Source organism: Dermacentor andersoni, chromosome 3, assembly GCF_023375885.2.
Source record: "Dermacentor andersoni chromosome 3, qqDerAnde1_hic_scaffold, whole genome shotgun sequence".
Lineage (NCBI taxonomy): Eukaryota > Metazoa > Arthropoda > Arachnida > Ixodida > Ixodidae > Dermacentor > Dermacentor andersoni.
The window spans coordinates 106261412-106279640 of NC_092816.1; the positions used below are offsets into that span (position 1 = coordinate 106261412).

Here is an 18229-nt window from a genome sequence, read left to right on the forward strand (position 1 = left end):
TGGTTTAGGTGGAGCCCATGGAGGAGATCTTTAAGCAATGACAATGACAATCTAGGATGACAGACCAGTGTTGCTATTTTCCCCGCTGTTGAACTATTGCAGGGATGCTAGTTTGCTCAGTAAACAGCTTGTTTCTCGCAAGCTGATTCCCTTCACCCACGTGATGTTATCTTGGCGTGGCAGTTAAACCATTATTGTGACGTTCTTAATGTGACTCTCTCGCCTGTGAGAGTGCTGTATTCTTTCTTCAGGCTACTTTGCTTTCCTCTGTAGCTTCGTTTTTAACTTGGAGACCCAGCGCGAGGTAATAACCATGATTGAATTCGGACTGTAATTCCATGTATCTGCTCTTTCTCATTGATAAGAACGCCTTTCCCACAATAATCGAGTGGGTAGAATTGGTTTTAGTCCGTGTTGTGAAAAAGAAATGCTCTGCACAAAGTACTCTTTCTTTTTTACTTTGTATTGAAAGCAGCTGAAATGTACGGACTCTTTCTTTCACGTTTAACGCGCACATCAAGGAGTCCATGTCGGTCATACGTACCGTCTGAGGGAGTGTAGTATCAATCAGTCGGTCTTATTAAACGCACTCGATGTGTGCATTTATACGGTGTTACATTGTATTTACTTAATCAAGAGCTAAATTAACGAACATGGTACCGCACTAACCAGTGGCGCATGGATGTTGCTGCTAGCGCGAAAGATCGCCGTGTTCGTTAGCCAACAGCTTTCGACACGCGCACATTCACGCGTAGACACGTGAAAGGGATGTTCTTGGTGTGTTTCTCAGGCCATGAACGAGCAAGAGGAGGTCCGGCGCCAGGACATGAAGGCTGCCTGCGAACTGGTCGAGAAACTAGAAGCGATGCAGCTCTCCGAGTCACTCATGAGGACACAGGTAAGAAAAAGCAATTTGGCTGTACGTGCGAAAGTCCACGGTGCTTGTTAAAACTGCTGTTTGTGTTTTGTCCGGATTGAGGGAGGGGGAAAGAAGCAATAATACAACAGGGATGTTAACATACGAGCCATGTTGCAACAACAAGACAACTGCTACAAAAGCGCCTCACCAGCACAAGAACAAAGGACAAAATTAATGCTTGCGCAAGCGCTGACAGCGCCACGCACTCACAGACGTGGTGTAACTGTTCACGCCTTGATAAAGACAGCCCTAGTTTGCTATGGGGTCGCGACAGCTGCTCTTTACGACATTACACTTTCTCTCTCTCTTTTGTTTTGTTTGGGGGGAGGGGCTGGAACGAAAGGGCGAGTAAAATATCCCGGCATTCACTACTCACAACAAATTAGCAGCGTCAGCTTTTAGCGAGTCTGTAAGTGGATATGTACTCTCCGGCAGACAGGCTTCAAACCTTACATTAGCATCGATATCGCCTTACTGTCTTGGTTAAACAGTTAGCTGAACTTATAATTACTACTTCGACTGATTTTAAGCGTTTCTCCCTATGGTAAAGCGGTCCCGCGGGGAAGTCACCGTACTGTCCTTTCTCCTTACTTGTAAGAAATGCAGGGAGCATCTTCTAGAACCTAGAACACCCCGTGCGGGGGCACATGTGTACTTTATCTTCTCATTAGAAAATTAATTACGGGTTGGCTTTTGTGTGCGCGCTGTCCCTCGTATTTTGTCTTTTGCGTTGTCGCATCGTGAACACCAACCAATTCGCCCAGTTGTCTGGTTCGCTGGGATTCAATGTCATGTATAGATACAACAAAGGTACTTGGAAAGCATTTTAGCGCAGGCATACAGGGACAAAATAAACACGTAGGCACCATGGCGCTATACACCGTGATGCTTACGGCACATGCGAGACATAGACAGAGACGTAGACAAGACAAAGACGCAGACATCACGGCACTGAACGTCGTGGTGTTTGCGGCTCATGCAAATTCAATTAGGAACTCATGCTTCAAGGACAGCGAAGCTACATAAGGAAATTATCACATCCTTAGGAAGCCATATAGGGTGGCTCGTATCGCCGGAAGCCTACCCAAGGCTTTGTAGACCCCTTACGACACCCGAGCTTAGTACTCTTACACTATCCACTATATCCAACGCACTTTCCTGTATGCTGAGCCGGCTTCGCGCTGTGCGATACGCCCGTGCCGGCTGCCCCATCAAAACCCTTGCGAAGCTCCCACTTCGCTGTATACCGTCACCTTGCGTCCCAGCTGCGTGCCATGGACGCCGAGCGCCGGGAGCAGAGCGCGCGTGAGGCCCGCCTCCGGGACGAGCTGACGGCGTGGCAGGAGACGGTGCAGCAGCAGCAGCTCCTGCTGCAGCAGCTCAAGGAGGACCTGGACGACACCGAGGACACACTGGCCGCCCAGAGGCAGGAGGCCAACAGGCTCCGGGAGCAGATGCTCGGTGGGTGGCTCCGCGTGCAGGCGCGGTATACATGTAGGGCGCATGCAGGGACAGCTGGTTTGACGCTGTATGCAAGTGGTGTGGACTCAACCATCTCGACACTTAAGTAAACACACACACTGACACTGAACACTTACGATACGACGGCGTTCGCTGACTAAAACTACCATTGACCGACGCCATCTCCTGCGTGTTACAACGTTTCCCTGTAATGTAGCACTAGAGGGTGCTGCAACCACGACACCTTCAACCACACAAATCGCAAAGCTCCCGATGGGCCTCATGCTTAAAAACCAGGATACAGTGATTAGTGATGGGCGAGGCTATACTGACATGCTAAATGTCCTGTCGCCTGCGCGTAGCAACACTAAAAAAAATGTCCCTTTTTGAGCTGGACAAAAGGCAGAGATCTTAGTTTCGAGTTTTGAGAAACTAAAATATGTGCACGCACTGGAAGCAAAGCTCAATAAATGGTATTACTGATCAGTACATTTTCTTTTTTTCAGTTAGGTTAGCCGTTTCAATATTTTCTTTTTTGCTGGCGATAAGTGACGACGAGTTCTGATTTGCCACTCACTGTCACCGTGTTAGTAAGCTTTTATTTTTTTTTAATGCTGCGCAAATTCCCAAGAAATACGTATTACCAACTCGTCCAGCTTGAGTACATCAGTTAAGCCCACGAAGAAGGGCAACCGAGCATGTCCGGCGTTTGAAGCCAGAGTTAATGGGTATCAGTGAAGAACTCTGGCAACGGCTGGCGTTAGCCAAACGGGTGTATGTCCACGCGTACGCGCGTTCCCGCGTCAGTGCGTCGTCCGCTATGTCTCGAGTGAAATTTCGAGTGCCAGAGCGCGCCTCGTAGTTACCACTCCAGTTCCATGTTATTGTGGAACAATGGGCAGCGAGATTGCACGCGGCGTAGTGGTTCCACGGTTCCGAATATGGCCGTCAAAGGACAGTTGGTGAAGTTTCTCATGGAGATAAAGTGTCCAGGACACGTGGGGCGTTGCTAATTGCCGCGAAACAACCCAAGCATACGGCAGGTAAGATAGCAGAGAGTTTCAGTATCCTGCTCTCATACTATTACAGTATGCGGAATACCGGAACATCGGAGTTGCATAGGGCAGAAACGGTGACGATGATGATGGTATCTGGTGGCAGCCCCATTGTATTGGTGTGGCGACAAATAGTCACCTGTGCCTGTTTGAGATACTTACGGTTTGATATATTCTAATCTATCACTCTAGTCTACATATGCCTTTTATCTATTCCTGTTGTCCGGCCTCCATCTCATCTCTTTCCACTTTTTTCAAGCAATACTCAGAAGGTCTGCTTGCTTGTCTTGACTGCTGACCGATAAACACTCCGATCAGTTTTGAACACCAGCACTTCTGTAATATGGACGGCAGGCCGCTAGCAAGGACATCTTGTGACGTTTTATTCCACGACAACGCTTTACAAGGACGACGTGATTTTAACTGCGGGAGCATTCTGGCCAAAAAGAACAAAAAAGGAAGAAATGAAGAAGTCACTGCGTATTAGCGATTATTACTGCCGATACATTCACACCAGTGGAATGTGTCTGTTTCAATTATAGCTACCTCTGCCCTGATTGAATTCGGCTTCAAAAGATGGCGCCCCCAGAGATGCTGCTCACGTCTGTCTATCCGTTATATCGCGAATGGTAATAAGCGCCCATAACAAACGAATAAAATTATTCTAGTCGTCTAGTCGTGTGCGCGAAAACAGGGTAGCGTTGCAAAGCTATAGGAACGAATGTTCCCATGCTAGGCGGGCCTAGGGCCTCTGCGAACTGCTTGTAGACTTCCGTCGAAAACAGCACGTTATTATTTGGTTGCATTTTCTGCAATCGGCTCGCCTCGCGGCGGCCGATCGTATGTGAGATGAGCAGCCCAACCTGTTCCCACCGATGATGCCTCCCTCTCACTCCTCTTTTTCTCCCCTTGAACTTCCCTCATTGCAGGGTAGCCGACCGAGAGAGCGTATGGTGGATGTCCACACGTGTCTTCTTCTGTTATCTTTCACCATTCCAAAGCGACGTCCGTGTTTGATGGTATACCTACAGCGCGACAGACGTGGACAAAAGGACTAGAAGGGTACACAATACGGCGCTTAAGTTTAACTGAAGTTTATTCAGAGAAAACGCCCAATATATACCACGCCTCACATGACACCCCCCCCCCCCCCCCCCTGCATACGCAGATACAGTATCAAAGAGAGCCGTCACATCACAGAAGGCGCATGTTTCGACGGCGATACACAGGCAACGACTGATTAACCACCGCAACAGATTGCTATGGCACGAGGCAACTCAACTGCTTTCCCCGAGATCCAAGGAGGCAGCCTCGCTATCCTGCAGCGAAATGGATGGCTGACTGACACATATAGTGAGCCTTTCTTAATTATGTGATGTAAACTTCATAAGAATTTCAAATTTTGAATATAATATAATATAATAATACAAAATTTCTAATATACTAAACTTCAGTTAGCGCCGTATTATGTCCCCTTATATTTCTTTTGTCCCCGTCTGTCGCGCTGTGGCTGCCACGGTGCTTCGCCAACTCGCCCAATGTTCCACCTTATCGACTGCGTGGTCGTTCTGATTCCCGACAGACGTCATGGTCTTCGCGTCAGTAGATCCTCTAGAAGCAAAGGAAAATACCGTCCCCTTGTTCGGTGTCAGCTCAGGTGCACAGCGAAAAGGAACTTTGAAGAAATCAGCCCTTCAGCGCTCAAACATCTGGACGTAAGCTTTATTCATCGAGACGCTTGCAAATTTCAGGCACCCTTGTATAATTTATTTTTGTGCACGCACTGCACTGTCTGCATAAACATAAGCCCTTCGTTCGCGCAGCCTATAGCCTCACGAACGCATCTGAGCAGCGTGCCACCGCTTGTAATCTCGTACGCGCAGTGCTCCAGGAGAGCTGCGACAGCGGCCTACTTATGGTGGACGTCCTAGGAAGGGCCGACAAGGAAGTCCAGACACCCGACGGTGGTGGGCAGCAACCCTTCTCCAGCTCCTCGCCTTACAAAGGAATCAGGTAGGGCGCACCACACGTCATGTATGGATTGAGTTACACGATTTTTTTTTTTGTGTCACTTATTTCTCCAATCGTGCTTTTGCTCTTCTTTTCTTTTTCTGAACCGGGAACAACATATTCCGCAAACGCGTGATTTCATACGCTATCGTCACACTGGATCAGAAAGTTTCAGCGCTTACATTTGCGATCGTTTGTTTCTGGAGGATATTCTTTCTATTTCTATAGCACTATATACTATAATTCTATACATATTCTATAATTCTATACACTATGAATTCTATAGCACTATATGCGTGTGCGCCGGCTTTCTGCAGTTTTACTGATACGACGACGCGAAATGCACCTTTGCAGTTGCAACGCTCTTGCGAAGCGGATATCCAGCACCACCGCCTCACGTAGGCTCTACTTATAATGTAACGGATTGCGGTCGCTTGTCGTTTGCTTGTACCGAAAAAACCAAAATCAAAGAACACACGCGCACAAGCGGATGCGTACTGTTAAATGGCCCGCGGTTCACATCGATGGTACGAAGAGACTAATTCAAAGTGTCAAATAATGCGTCCAGGTGACGGGCAGGTTCCGGGACGTTGAATCGTTAAGGTTTAGGCAGCGCTAGCTTGTTATGTGTACTAAAAGAATTTTCTAGATATGCGAGAATATTTTGCAAACTTCACAACTCGGACAACGAGTACATCTTCCTACATGATCTTTCTTTTTTTACCGTGTCTTCGCTTGTTCCTGTTATCTTAATTTCTAAAAAAACCATGCCGGCGATGGCTGGTCGACTTGCGCTCCTTTCCGTTCGGCCGAGTGACTTCCGGCTTGGCGGTGACCGACAGCGTGAGCGTGAGGACGGAAGGACTCACAAGACCTGGTATGAGACACTGAGATCTTCCGTTCTGAGTAACGCGCCACGCCGGATATTTCGGAGGCATCGCAGCTAACTGCTACGACTACAAACTGTGTGGCAGATATCGCACGCGTATCTAGGCTCTGGCTTTCCATACAACCAGCTAATGTTGGGGGATCATCTCTCTAGCTTTTGTAAAAGACAAAAATAAATGCACGTGTAACGCACATGTTGGAATCCATGTGATGCGTAGTCTCAGTCAAGCCGCGTGTAATACTATACAACTAACGGCGATGAGTACAATTGTGTTCACTTCCATCCTAAGTAGCGTGCAACCTTCTGCAATGTTTATTTTTATCCACCACAAAAGTAAAGAGTAGCGAAACTTGTGCTTATGTAACTGCGTCACTCGCAAGCTATGCCGAAACGGAAGCACCAAATCACGCTTGCGCGCAGTGTGGTAATCTGCTTGGCGATGTCACGAGGACGGAGGGGAAGTGTGACGCTTGTCAAGGAACAAATGGTGACGACAGGTGCGTGCACAGAAGAAGTACGACACACACGCGTCTTGCTACATTTAAGGATTGTGTAACTACTGTGTCACGGTGAGTCGTACCGTTTCTCGAGGACTTACCGCGAATGGGCGCACACACAGTAGCACATGCCGAATGGAGAATGTATTGCGCTACTCACTCTCCCGTGTCGGTCAGCATACAGTGGTTACATAAGCCCGTTTGCTGGTACCAGCATTCACAGATACTTCTGATCGAGCCAGCAGCAGACGGCAGGGTAGGCAAGGAAGGTTTCGCTTTAGAGAGGAACGGATCGATCGTGGTGCCTTGTGCGCAACGTTTGATGACACCGACGTGTCTCTGTGGCTAATGACGTGTTGCGCAATTCACCTTTTTTTTTTCTCTCGTGGGGCGCAGGTTGGACAGCTCCTCGCCGGTGTACCTGGACCAGCTGAGTCAGCACCGGCGGCTGTCGGCGCTGGTGAGCTCGCAGCTGGAGGCCACCGCCAACAGGATCGCCCAGCTGCGAAGAGAGGCGGCCGCCAACCGGCCCAGGGGATCGGCGATCGACGAATACGTCCAGGACCTGGCTGTAGGCACCGACGTCAAACGCTCGGGCGCGCCGCCGTCTTAAACGCAGGCAGAACGCAATGCCGCGTTATACGGCCGGGGAAACCGCGTAGGAGAGCTGCGGTCGACCGAGGGTTTAGCGACAGAAGGCCTGCGTAACAGAGATATTTGTATCGAATTGAGAGAAAGACACGAGGAACTTTGTATCGTAAGAAAGAGCAGGACCAGCTTTGTTCCCTTTATTTCTTTCGAGGGAGCCGAGAGTGATTAAGAACAAGCGAGAAACGAAATTTATGTTTCACTTGAATGCACTAAACACGGCACTATTACACGGCAAGTGTTGATGTCACAAGGCGATGATGTTATGTAGTGCGAACGCGAAGAGATGCGCTCATGCGACAGATGCAACCCATGCAATAGAGTGATTGCCTGGAAGTTAAGGGAGGTCACGTCACGGAAGCGACTATTGTCAATGCCAATGCACGCAGCAGTTGATTGAAGGATGACGAGGGACTAAGGCTTTAAATAGGGAGAGTGGATGAGACGGCTGTAGGGGATTGAACCGATTACCTTTGGTTCCCTAGGATGTATACTCACTGGCACATTCGCACGTGTGGAGTCGAAGAGCTTTGCTGTATTCGCAAAGATGGTTCCAACGGCAAAAATGGCCCATGAGCTTGCGGTTATTCGAGATCTTTATCAATTGTTCCAGGCGCGGCCAAAGTAAGAGAAAGCGTGCAGAGGAACTTTACCTTGAACTTTACTTTGCAAAAAATACGCGCTACATAGATTGCCCCGCAAAATACTCACTCTTTCTTTCTTTTTTCTTTGTCGGTTTTGCGGGCTGCTTGTTTCGGGAAGGAGTGAGAGTCATACATGACAAGAAGAGACGCAGCCCTGAAATGAACACATTATTCCACACATTCGTCGGCAGCAGGATTAGGCGGTGTACGATACGGCCAGCAAACCTGAAACAGTTGGACAGGCTCTGCCGAGCTTCTGTTGCACTAATTTTGCGTTCTATATGAGAAACCGGTGACACTATACGTGGTGCCCAAGTGTTGTTATACTTCTAATACTAGCAGATACGCTAATGAGTTGGTCGCACGCAGTCTGTAAAAGGGGGCCGCCGGTTTAGTCGTCGACGTTTAGTCAGAATTTAGTCACGTGGCTTTGGGATTGCGCTAATGTGAAAGAATGCGTTTGGCACAAACGCGCTTTTGTTTGCTGGAGGAGCCTTCAGTGTTCTGTACCGTCTCGTAAAAAAAGCTTCAGCTCGCAAATCTTGGCCGAAGACGAGAATCCGACGCCAAGGCCTCTGCCATAAGGAAACCAGCTGCCATTGAAGGCGCTCTTAGTTCCTAAAGCCGGTTTATTTTCTTGCACTATTTATTATATGTCGCAACTTAGTTAGGCTTGGCGTCATTTGTATAACTGTCCTTTTTTTTTGTAGGTATTTAAGCTTGTATTCGTTCCGACGACGCTGTGGACGGTGTGCGCTTCCTTCGCGAATGTGATTTTTGAAATAACAACAGAATTCTAGTTAGTGATGAACCATAGGCTATGAGCAACTATAGTTTTGTAGCCGATGATATTTTTTTTATTGACGCGAATTTCATGCGGGATAAAAAGGTAGCAACTTTCATCTGCTTCCTCGGTGACAATTAGAATGAACACTGGTTTAATGCATGGTAAATTTGATCAGATGAAATAAACGAACTATTTTTACCTGTCTCGTTCAAGGTGTGATATTACGCTTCTCTCATGTACGAAAGCCATTTTTCCACTTTTAGAAGAACTGTCACAGTCTGCTTCAGAGCTATGTACGAAATGAAACGATTCGGCCAACTAAGTTCAGCCACGTGGGAATATAAGAAACACGAGTTCATACAAAGATCACGTGGTGCGCTGATGGCGAGTCATAAGGTTAATTTAAGTGAGCGCTCACAAACTCTCCGACATGGTGCGGAAGAATACCAATTCCTGAAAGTGAAACAGCGATAAATTTAACCATGTAACACCAGCTTCAGACTCACGGCTACCAACAACGATTGCATAAATCGTAGAAAAAGAGGCACGCGAGCGTGAGCGCCGCCGTTGTTGCCGTAATAAATTCGTAATTAACCGTCGCGTGTCCCAGTTTGCTCAATTCAGCGAACAGATAACACTAAAACATTCGTTACAGCAAATTCGCATCTCAGTGCGCCGATTTCCGGTACACGTAACGTCACTTTGCCACCTTTGCCGCAGACTATTTAGATGCTCGAGGCACAACGGGAAATGGCATAGGCGATCGTAAGCGCGGGTCAGCTGCACCGGTCTTATTTCTCTTTTGTCGCTCACCTGCCGACGTGAAAGCACCTGTTTGCTGTAATCAAGCTTCGCGACACAAAAGGCTGTACTGGCGTACAGCCCGTAGCTCTCAGTCCACAGCAACGTGCGCAATTAAAAACGTCGGCGGCGGTAAACACGTCACATCTCATTACAAGGCACGCCTATCATTAAGGCCGCGTACGCGGTAAGCTCGTTCGGAATGCACGGCGGGTAAGCTTTCGAGAGCTACGTGCAAGGAACAATCTGAAGTTGAGGTCAACAGCTTCAGGGTTGTAACGCGGCGGGGAGTTGGCGAGGTACATCAGCTGATCTTCGCTGTGACAAACTGAAGACACAGAAATTATGTCCCTTTCGATGTACCCGCAGCATATTTAATCGACTTACGACTCACGACCGCACGAGTGCATGGCCCTCTCGGTAAAAGTGGACGAAATGTGTATCCGTATAACGAGCCTTTCGCAGTGGCTTTTTTTCATAGTCGCTAAGGATAGGCTCCAGAGCCCAGAAAACTGCCACTCATTATGCCCTACCGATTACGTTTTACCGTCTTCTTGACACCGTAGACTAGATTCGGCATACGCGACACTAGCGTCTTTATAATCATGCCGTTCATTTGAGCCCTTCGTTCTTCTCGTTGCTTTCTTGCGTATAAACACATTCTTTGGTCTAGATCAGGTGTAATAAAAGTGGCGCAACTCATTCGGTCGTCCATTGTATAGCAGCTAATGTAAATTCACTAAGGCGTTGACTAGCCTGTCTTCTTTACGTGTTCTGTAAATGGGGGGGGGGGATGTGCATTACGCACGCACACACACACACACGCGCGCGCTAAGGTACACACACACACACACACAAAGAACATGGTTTGTTATATCTTTTGGAAACCATGTTTATACTTATACCTTGCACGCTGGCAACGGGAAAGGGAAAAGGAAAGATCAGAAGAAAACTATAGAGTCACTTATGCGCCACTGTGCATCTTTCGTCAAATATACGTTCTCCGACAGATCGTGCTCTGAAATAAAGATCCTGGAACCTTGACTGAAGAAACCTAGTATGTACTGAGAGCACTGAGGGAACTGGGCTATACGAGAACTTGTGACTACGTGCGAGGGAACGTTTATATGAGGGTGCGAGCTTCAAACGAAGCAGGCAACATCGTTACGGCGACGCCAAGTGCTGTGACCCTTTATGGACGGGAGATAAAAATACCCCTGGGAAATGTTCATTTTTCATCGAAACGTGCAAAGCACACCGAGATTAAGGATACTCAAAGAAAAAAAAATATTTTGCGGAATCTTTTTCATCAATAGGTGGACAACCGCAGGCAGTACTTTGGAAGGGAGAGGGTGTTGGGAGGCTAGTTGGTAAGACTTTTTTTTTTTTTTTTCGAACTTAAACTGCGCTAAGGACGATGACACCGGTGTAGATGAAGACAAGACGAACGCAGAAGGGAGCTTCACCCGGAGCCACCTGTGGCATCGCGTGGAACTTGTACGGACAGTTCTCGTCTAATCTGAAACATACCTGTACATTGCATTTTCTCTACTTTACCTATGTGACACCACTGCGTCCGGGGATCTTGCATCGATCTGTCTCCTCTTTCGGTTGGTTTGGTGCCTGTAGTTATAGCACAACCCACTACGGAGGATTGGCCATGAGTCGGGCGGCAGTGGGTTGAAAAACAATAAATACCTAAATAGGATTTTTTTTTCGCTTTCAAAAGAATAGCGAGTCAAGCGTAAAACTTCTTCCTCGTCTTCTATTCCTGTCCTAGGCCAGCAAATGACCCTTGCTGCCTGTCATTCAGTGCTGGCCGACGGCGTCTAGCCAGAAACTCTGTCCTCAAAGGCAAATTTCAGCAAGAAAATGTATCTTTAAGACGGTGCCATCTAAAGACAACACTCGTACACAAGTGGTTAAATGTCTAAACGCCAGCGAGCGAAAGGACACCAAACATTGTTGCCAGCTGTACTCATACTGCCCTTCCCTTCCTCTTTCCTCTCATCCGCCACGCATTGCCACACAGGACAAGGAGGCCATCGTGCATCAACTCCTGCTGGAGCAGCAACAAATGGACGAACTGCTGTCGGAACAGTAAGCGTCATTTGCGTTCACGGCTCCACGCAACACCGATGTGCCGGCCCGCCAAACGCACTGCTTCGTTCGTCGGTGCACGTTTACTACAGTTTCCAATTCACGGACGCGCTTTGTTTGCGCATGCTTCGCTGAAGGCGCACGTCCTCAGTTCTTTGCCTTTGCTTCGTCTTGGTTTTCGCGCACGCCATCACGCCCACCTTGCTTAGCTTCTTTCTTTCTTTCCCATTTTTTCGATGTCACAGAGAGAAGCTTCATAGCTCATAATGCATTCTCGTTTTTACCTGGGTATGATATCTTGCCGATGCATTGGCGTTCGCAGTGTACAAGCGTGAGCAAATGAGTCGTTCCGCTACTGGTAGCGATATCTTCAACTTGGAAATCATTTAAGGGGAGTAGGCAATCTGTCATTGGCTTAAAGCGGCATCACAACAGGAGGTTAACCTTTAATTTCATTTCTGTCGGAACGCACTGGGTAGCTTTCACAACTTCGAGTAGGTTGACGAATTCTGTCCATGTGCTACGGATAACGTGTGCACTATTGCGGATGCCGCAACTGCTTCGATACTGCACTTACATGCGTAGATAATTCCACCGCGCCCCATTTTATTTTATTTTTATCTTTAACGTCTTTCACATTATCCAGCAAAATAGGTCTCAGCGGAAGTTGTGATCTGGAGATCAAGACGCTCACGTTGTGAAGCCGTTGCGAACGGTTCACTTACCTGAAACCTAGTGTTTTAAACACGCTCTCAGAGCAATCAGTTAATGCGGTTGCCCTCTCCTAAATCACATGTTCTGACGTACTGCTGGTGCTGCTATAACTAAAGTTCATCGCACTTCAATGAATTCGTTGTGCAACGTGTATGCAATGGCAATTTTTATTTCCCTGAAGCCATTTAGCAGTCAGGTAAGTACTGAGGGCGTCAGAACAACCGCCAGTGCCGGCAAGCTGAACACTTTCTTTTTAATGCGAATCATTCTTTGCCTCATTCCAGTACTTTGCAGTATGTAGGTATAGGTACGTATGTGGGGTTCGCCTTTCGCCTCGTTCCGTGCCCCTTCAATAAAAACATACGTGGCTGATGTTGGGATCGAACTTGTCTTCTAGAACAGCAGCTCAAGGGACTATTTATTTATTTATTTATTTATTTATTTATTTATTTATTTATTTATTTATTTATTTATTTATTACCAATAGTGCCAATCAGCATTACGCCGAGGGGGGGGGGGGGGGGGCGGAAGAGAACAACGCAAATCCAGAAACAAAATGCAGGAAGATACAAACTACAAAATTATACTATGTAAACTTCGAAAATAACCTAAACGTTATCTGACAGAAATGTAATAATTGACGTGCATTATACCCATAAATGACTTTCTAAAAGGATGCAGTAGATACGCCGTTCGACACAATAGTTGCAAGATCAACGGGCGGCTTGTTCCACTCCGATATTACACGTGGGGATTTTTATTTCTTTACTATCGGTCTTCGACATGTTACAATTCCATACAATCATCAAAATCAAACACAAACAACAACAAAATATATGAGCATCAAATACGTCAATTACGGTCAGAGGTTCAACCTTGTTTGGCCACTCCGACATACGTCGTTGTATGTTGTTGTTTTTTTGTAGCTTGATAAACCACACCATATACATTCCCTGAGGTACATACGCGCTGGTCCGCCGTCCGGGTCACAGCGGTAGCTTGCCTTCTCGAAGCGCCATCAACAGTGAAGGTCCGCAAGCACAACAAAAACAAATGGAAAGCCTCGCTAAGGTTGCTGATTAGGCCTGTTGGTGTGCCATTAGGACCTGTTACGTTGCGCGTAAAAGACACAGACAGAAACAATGAACGAAGAAACACACACAGCATAAACTTCCAATAGTTGTCCACAATTTACGCTCCGTGTGTGAGCTTCGTTCCTTGCTTCTGTCCGCGTCTTTTAAGCCATGCTTATTGCCAGATACCCGATGTCATGTGAATATATTGGAAATTGCATTTCTAACGTTCTCTCCGGGACGTCCTGGACGTAGGCTACCTCTCAACAGCGAACGCCCCGGTTCTCGTCCGATTGGACCAGAATCGACCACTTCTCTCGCGCCGCAGCCAACTAACTTTTTTTTAGACGTTTAGCGTTTTGCGTCAGGTGCCAGTTTCTTCACGTGCCATATTCTTCCCTCGTGGCAGCTAGCGCTTTGAGAAACTGTGTGTTAAACTGCACCATCTTCGCGATCGGCCCACTACCTCCAGTCCTTCCTTCGTAGGCGACAACGCTACGTAGACCCTGTGAGACATTGCACCTCCTTCGTGGTCAGCCCAGGCGAAACAGCTTTTCGAGGTTTCTTCTTCGGAGTACAAGTGCCATCGTCCTTTTTAACGTATACTTTATGACACGGACATAGGTACGCGCGTTTGTTATAACACTGATCGTGTCACAGTCCTTTAACTGACTCTCTTACGCCCGTCGTCAGTCGCCTATTGTAGAACCCAAGTATCGGCACGTTGTAAACTGGAGTCGAACGACCGGAGTATAAATCTTGCCATTGGCCGTCGTATACGATCGTCGTCACTGCCGTCATATCATTTCACTACTGTCTTTCACACGTTTAAGGCCGCGTCGCACACGCATCTGCTCGCCTTACAAAAACAACACAGCCTATCCGGTAACGCTTTGCGGTACCCCGAACGATGCTGAATAGCCATCCGCGTGAGACGTGCTTGGCATAACATCGACTCCAGCAGTGAGTGGGATCTGCCTATCCTTTTTTTTTTTATTTACGCCTTCACTGCAGAACAGGCTACATTGCTTGTGGAACAGAATGCTCGTAAGATTCGTATTTACAGCTACAAGTTGGATGAGCCTACCTCTCGAACAAAAAAAGAAAGTGACCATAAAGGCGTATTGTTCATCTAATTAGAAACCCGTTGAAACAAAATAAAGAAAGAGAGAGAGAGAGAGCATATGATAAATGAAAGGCAGGGAGGTTAACTAGGACTGGGCCCGGTTGGCTACCCTACACCGGGGAAAGGGAAAAGGGGACGGAAACAAAATAAAGTTTGCGCAGTAACAAACAGCTCATCGACAGTAAGGTTTTTTTCTGCATACAAAACAGTTGCTTGGGTGCAATGTTGCCATTTTAGCAATTCTTTTGCTAGATTTAAAGATTTTATTATTGGTCCAGCGGCAAATGCTTTAGTAAAACTTGTTGCTGAGCTAGTTGGTTCATGACTTGAAAACAAAGGTTACGGCGCTATGCTGACGAGGACGAATTGAGGCACAAATGACACATACGGGCGCCAACTTCCAACTGTTTTTTCACCAGGATCCACGCAATCTTATACAAGAAACCTAAGTGAAAACTAATCACAGTAGAGATAAGCAGAGGTGATAGGATTTAACACTAAGAAAGGCTTTCGCACACACCCGTAATAACGGAGGAAATCGAGCGTCTTCCAATCGGCTAATCTGACTGCTAAAACCTGTAACAAGATGGTGCTCGCATGACTTCATTAATGCCGAATTGAGGCATGCGTTAGCTATTCCCCTCTTGATCAGTTTAGAATGTGCGCCGTCAAATGGTGGAAGGCTTTTCTTAGTCCTTGGGTTATACATCCAGCACACGTGGGCTTTCGTGAAACTGTATTTAAGGTCCAGAAATTGAGTTATCCTGTGGCAATTCCCAGGTGAAATCTAGTCCACCAGACTCTGTCAAGAAGGTGTTAGTTAATTCTGCAACGTCAAGGCTAGCCTCAGTTAGATGTAAAAGCACAAGCTAGTCATCCACATATCTGTGGCCGAACTCCGTCTCGAGCATGGCTCGAAAAGCTTTTTCCTGGACAGTGAATTGGCCGGCACGGACCTGTACCCTGGCCTGCAAGATTGCCGGACATGACACCGCTGGACTTCTTGTGTGGCTACGTGAAAGATGGCGTGTATAGCAGCAAAACTATCACACCGGATGCCATAAAGGCAAAAATAAGCAGAGTCTGCCTCGAGATCGCAACGTCGTTTGTCAAAGCTGCAACAGTACAAGTGTTGGAAAGAAGCAAGTAGTGTATTGGCTTCAGACGGTGACCTGTTTGAGCACGCGCTGTAAGTGGCAGTGGAAAATAGCCGCTCAAAACTGGTGTAAAGTGTGACTGTTTAACGCACCTTCATGACGTCACCCTATCCTTACAGAAAGAAAGCTTGCGACAGAGATATAAATAGGTGAAAAAAACTGCTTTGTTTTGCCTCTTTTGCGGAGTTCAAAGGACAGAAACGATAAATGGCTAAACCAGTTTTTGGGTGTTTCTTTGTAGGCGGCTGAGACGCCTTGCGTGCTTTTGGTTGATTTTTTATTGAATAAACTTCTGAGTAGTTCTTTTGTGTTCTTCTGAGAGCTGTCTTTTTGCTTGTTTCGTGTTCTATTTCGCACTGCTTTTTTTTTAACATTGGTTGAATTTCTTTTGTATCTTTGTTTCATGATACGCGAAAGTTAAAGCTATCCCGAGTGCCTCATGATCGAGCACAACATTCTTGCCTCCGCAGACGCTGACGCTTATCGCACCACGCTAGTTAGGTCGCGAAACCTCTCGAGCCATCCTACATGACGAAGCCTGATACGATATATGCGGCGATAAACGAATGCAGCCGTATATCTTTCGAAGGTTGCTTGGAGGCGCTTGAGTAGCCGGCGCGCGAGCGCGCATCTATTTCATATTTCGCGTATTTCGCGGTCTTTTGTTTTTCCTTGAAAAAAAAAAAAACAACCAGGCACTCTTCAGCGCGAAATACATGCTTGATTCGGAGGTTATTCAAGGTGCCCTACAACTTTGTAATTGACATGTTTGCTATTCAAGTAAGTTCGCTAAAGTTCACTCTAGAGCTCTTGGGTTTTCTTAAAAATCTTGCTACAAGTTAACTGGGACACCCGTTATAACAGACAACCAATTTTTCAAAAGCACTTTAACTATCAGCGACTGACAGTACAAATTTTTTGCTCTATTGTTTCTCAGTTGTTCAGCTTGCATTTGTCTTTTCCGCATTTATATTATTGTCTTGGTGCTGTTGTTTTTGACAATTTGATGCACTTCTTGTTTTGATGCGTGCATATGTCTTCCTTTCTTTTGCATTTTGATGCATTCTTTGTAATCACTCCCTACTAGCTTCGGTCCTGAGGGTACAATAAATGAATTAAACAAAATGAAAAAAAAATTTTTTTTAATACGCTAGTAAGGCAAATGTCTTCAACACGCTGCTCGTAAATTCACTGCTTATTGCTCACCTTCACGGACACTAAACGAAAAAAAATTATGGGGTTTTACGTGCCAAAACCATTCTCTGATTATGAGGCACGCCGTAGTGGAGGACTCCGGGAATTTCGACCACCTGGGGTTCTTTAACGTGCACCTAAATATAAGTACACGGGTGTTGGACACTAAACGAAAGTGAAACGTCTCAGTATATGCGTTGCGATATGTTAGTCTACATTACAGTGTTCCAAACGGGTCTACATTATGTAAAATTGCCTCGATAATTTTACCAACAATTTTAGTGACATTTTCAGCTACATTGGAGGGAAGCTGAGCCAAAATTTAGCTACTTCCATGTCCTGGTTTAGCGACACGCTCGGAAAGAAAGTTGACAACACTGTTTTGGAGATTATGTTTTGTATCAGTATCGCCATGTGCATGTAGATAAAAATAATTCCGCGCGCTTTAGTTCTTTAGCATTCCAACGCTTAGAAAGCACACTTGTCGGCTACATTGCCGTTTGAAAGTACAAAAGAGAGAGAGAGAGAGAAGTAGTTGCTGTGGGAAAGGAAGAAAGGCTGGCACTATCTTCTGCAACCCATGCGGGAGCACGGCTCAGCGCCAGCAGGGTGGGGGAGATGGGATTAAAAGAAAGAGAGGGTAGGAGGGAGAAGGGTTGAGGGTCGTCCAAGCAGCATCAGAACAGCCCGGCCGGGAGGGCCCAGTGGCTTCTACCGGAGGAGTAGGCTGGAGGTAGACCGTATAGGAGGTGGCCCAGTAGAATTGAAGTAGTGGCGGATCAGGAAAGTACAAAAGTACAAAAGAAGGTTAATGTGACTGCGTTTTTATATTTCCCCCTCAATTGTCATTTTAAGCCGAAGTCACACAAAGTATTGAATTCGAGATTTAGTCGGAATATTTTATGTAAACCATGCAGCTACGCAACAGAAGTACGACAACCAGCGCGTTACGTACAACATGAGGCTGAGGACCTCAATCGACAAAGTGCAAGACTAGGTCTGAAGATTAGTATGTCGAAGATTAAGGTAATGCGCAATAGCCTCGAAAGAGAACGAGAATTTGCGATTGGCGGTCAGCTATTAAAACGTGCGCAAGACTACGTTTATTTAGACCAATTAGTCACAGATGACCCTGATCACGAGAAGAAAATTGC

At 46.6% G+C, this 18229-nt stretch overlaps 1 protein-coding gene across 3 annotated transcripts in view; it reads left to right on the plus strand.

Annotated features, from left to right (window-relative positions):
• Positions 1 to 18229, plus strand: part of LOC126540448 (uncharacterized) — a 53619-nt gene that overhangs the window by 22202 nt on the left and 13188 nt on the right. For 2 of the 3 annotated variants that reach the window (XR_008614183.1, XM_055075228.2), the window contains exons 3-6: positions 791 to 898; positions 2185 to 2380; positions 5319 to 5448; positions 7228 to 7402. Coding sequence is in view for 2 of the 3 variants with exons in the window: in XM_055075228.2 (XP_054931203.1) it covers positions 791 to 898; positions 2185 to 2380; positions 5319 to 5448; positions 7228 to 7402 (609 nt within the window). In the remaining variant the exon portion in view is untranslated. Of the gene's footprint in view, positions 1 to 790; positions 899 to 2184; positions 2381 to 5318; positions 5449 to 7227; positions 7403 to 11743; positions 11812 to 18229 lie in introns of all 3 variants that reach the window. The other variant, XM_055075225.1, reaches the window with a different exon arrangement.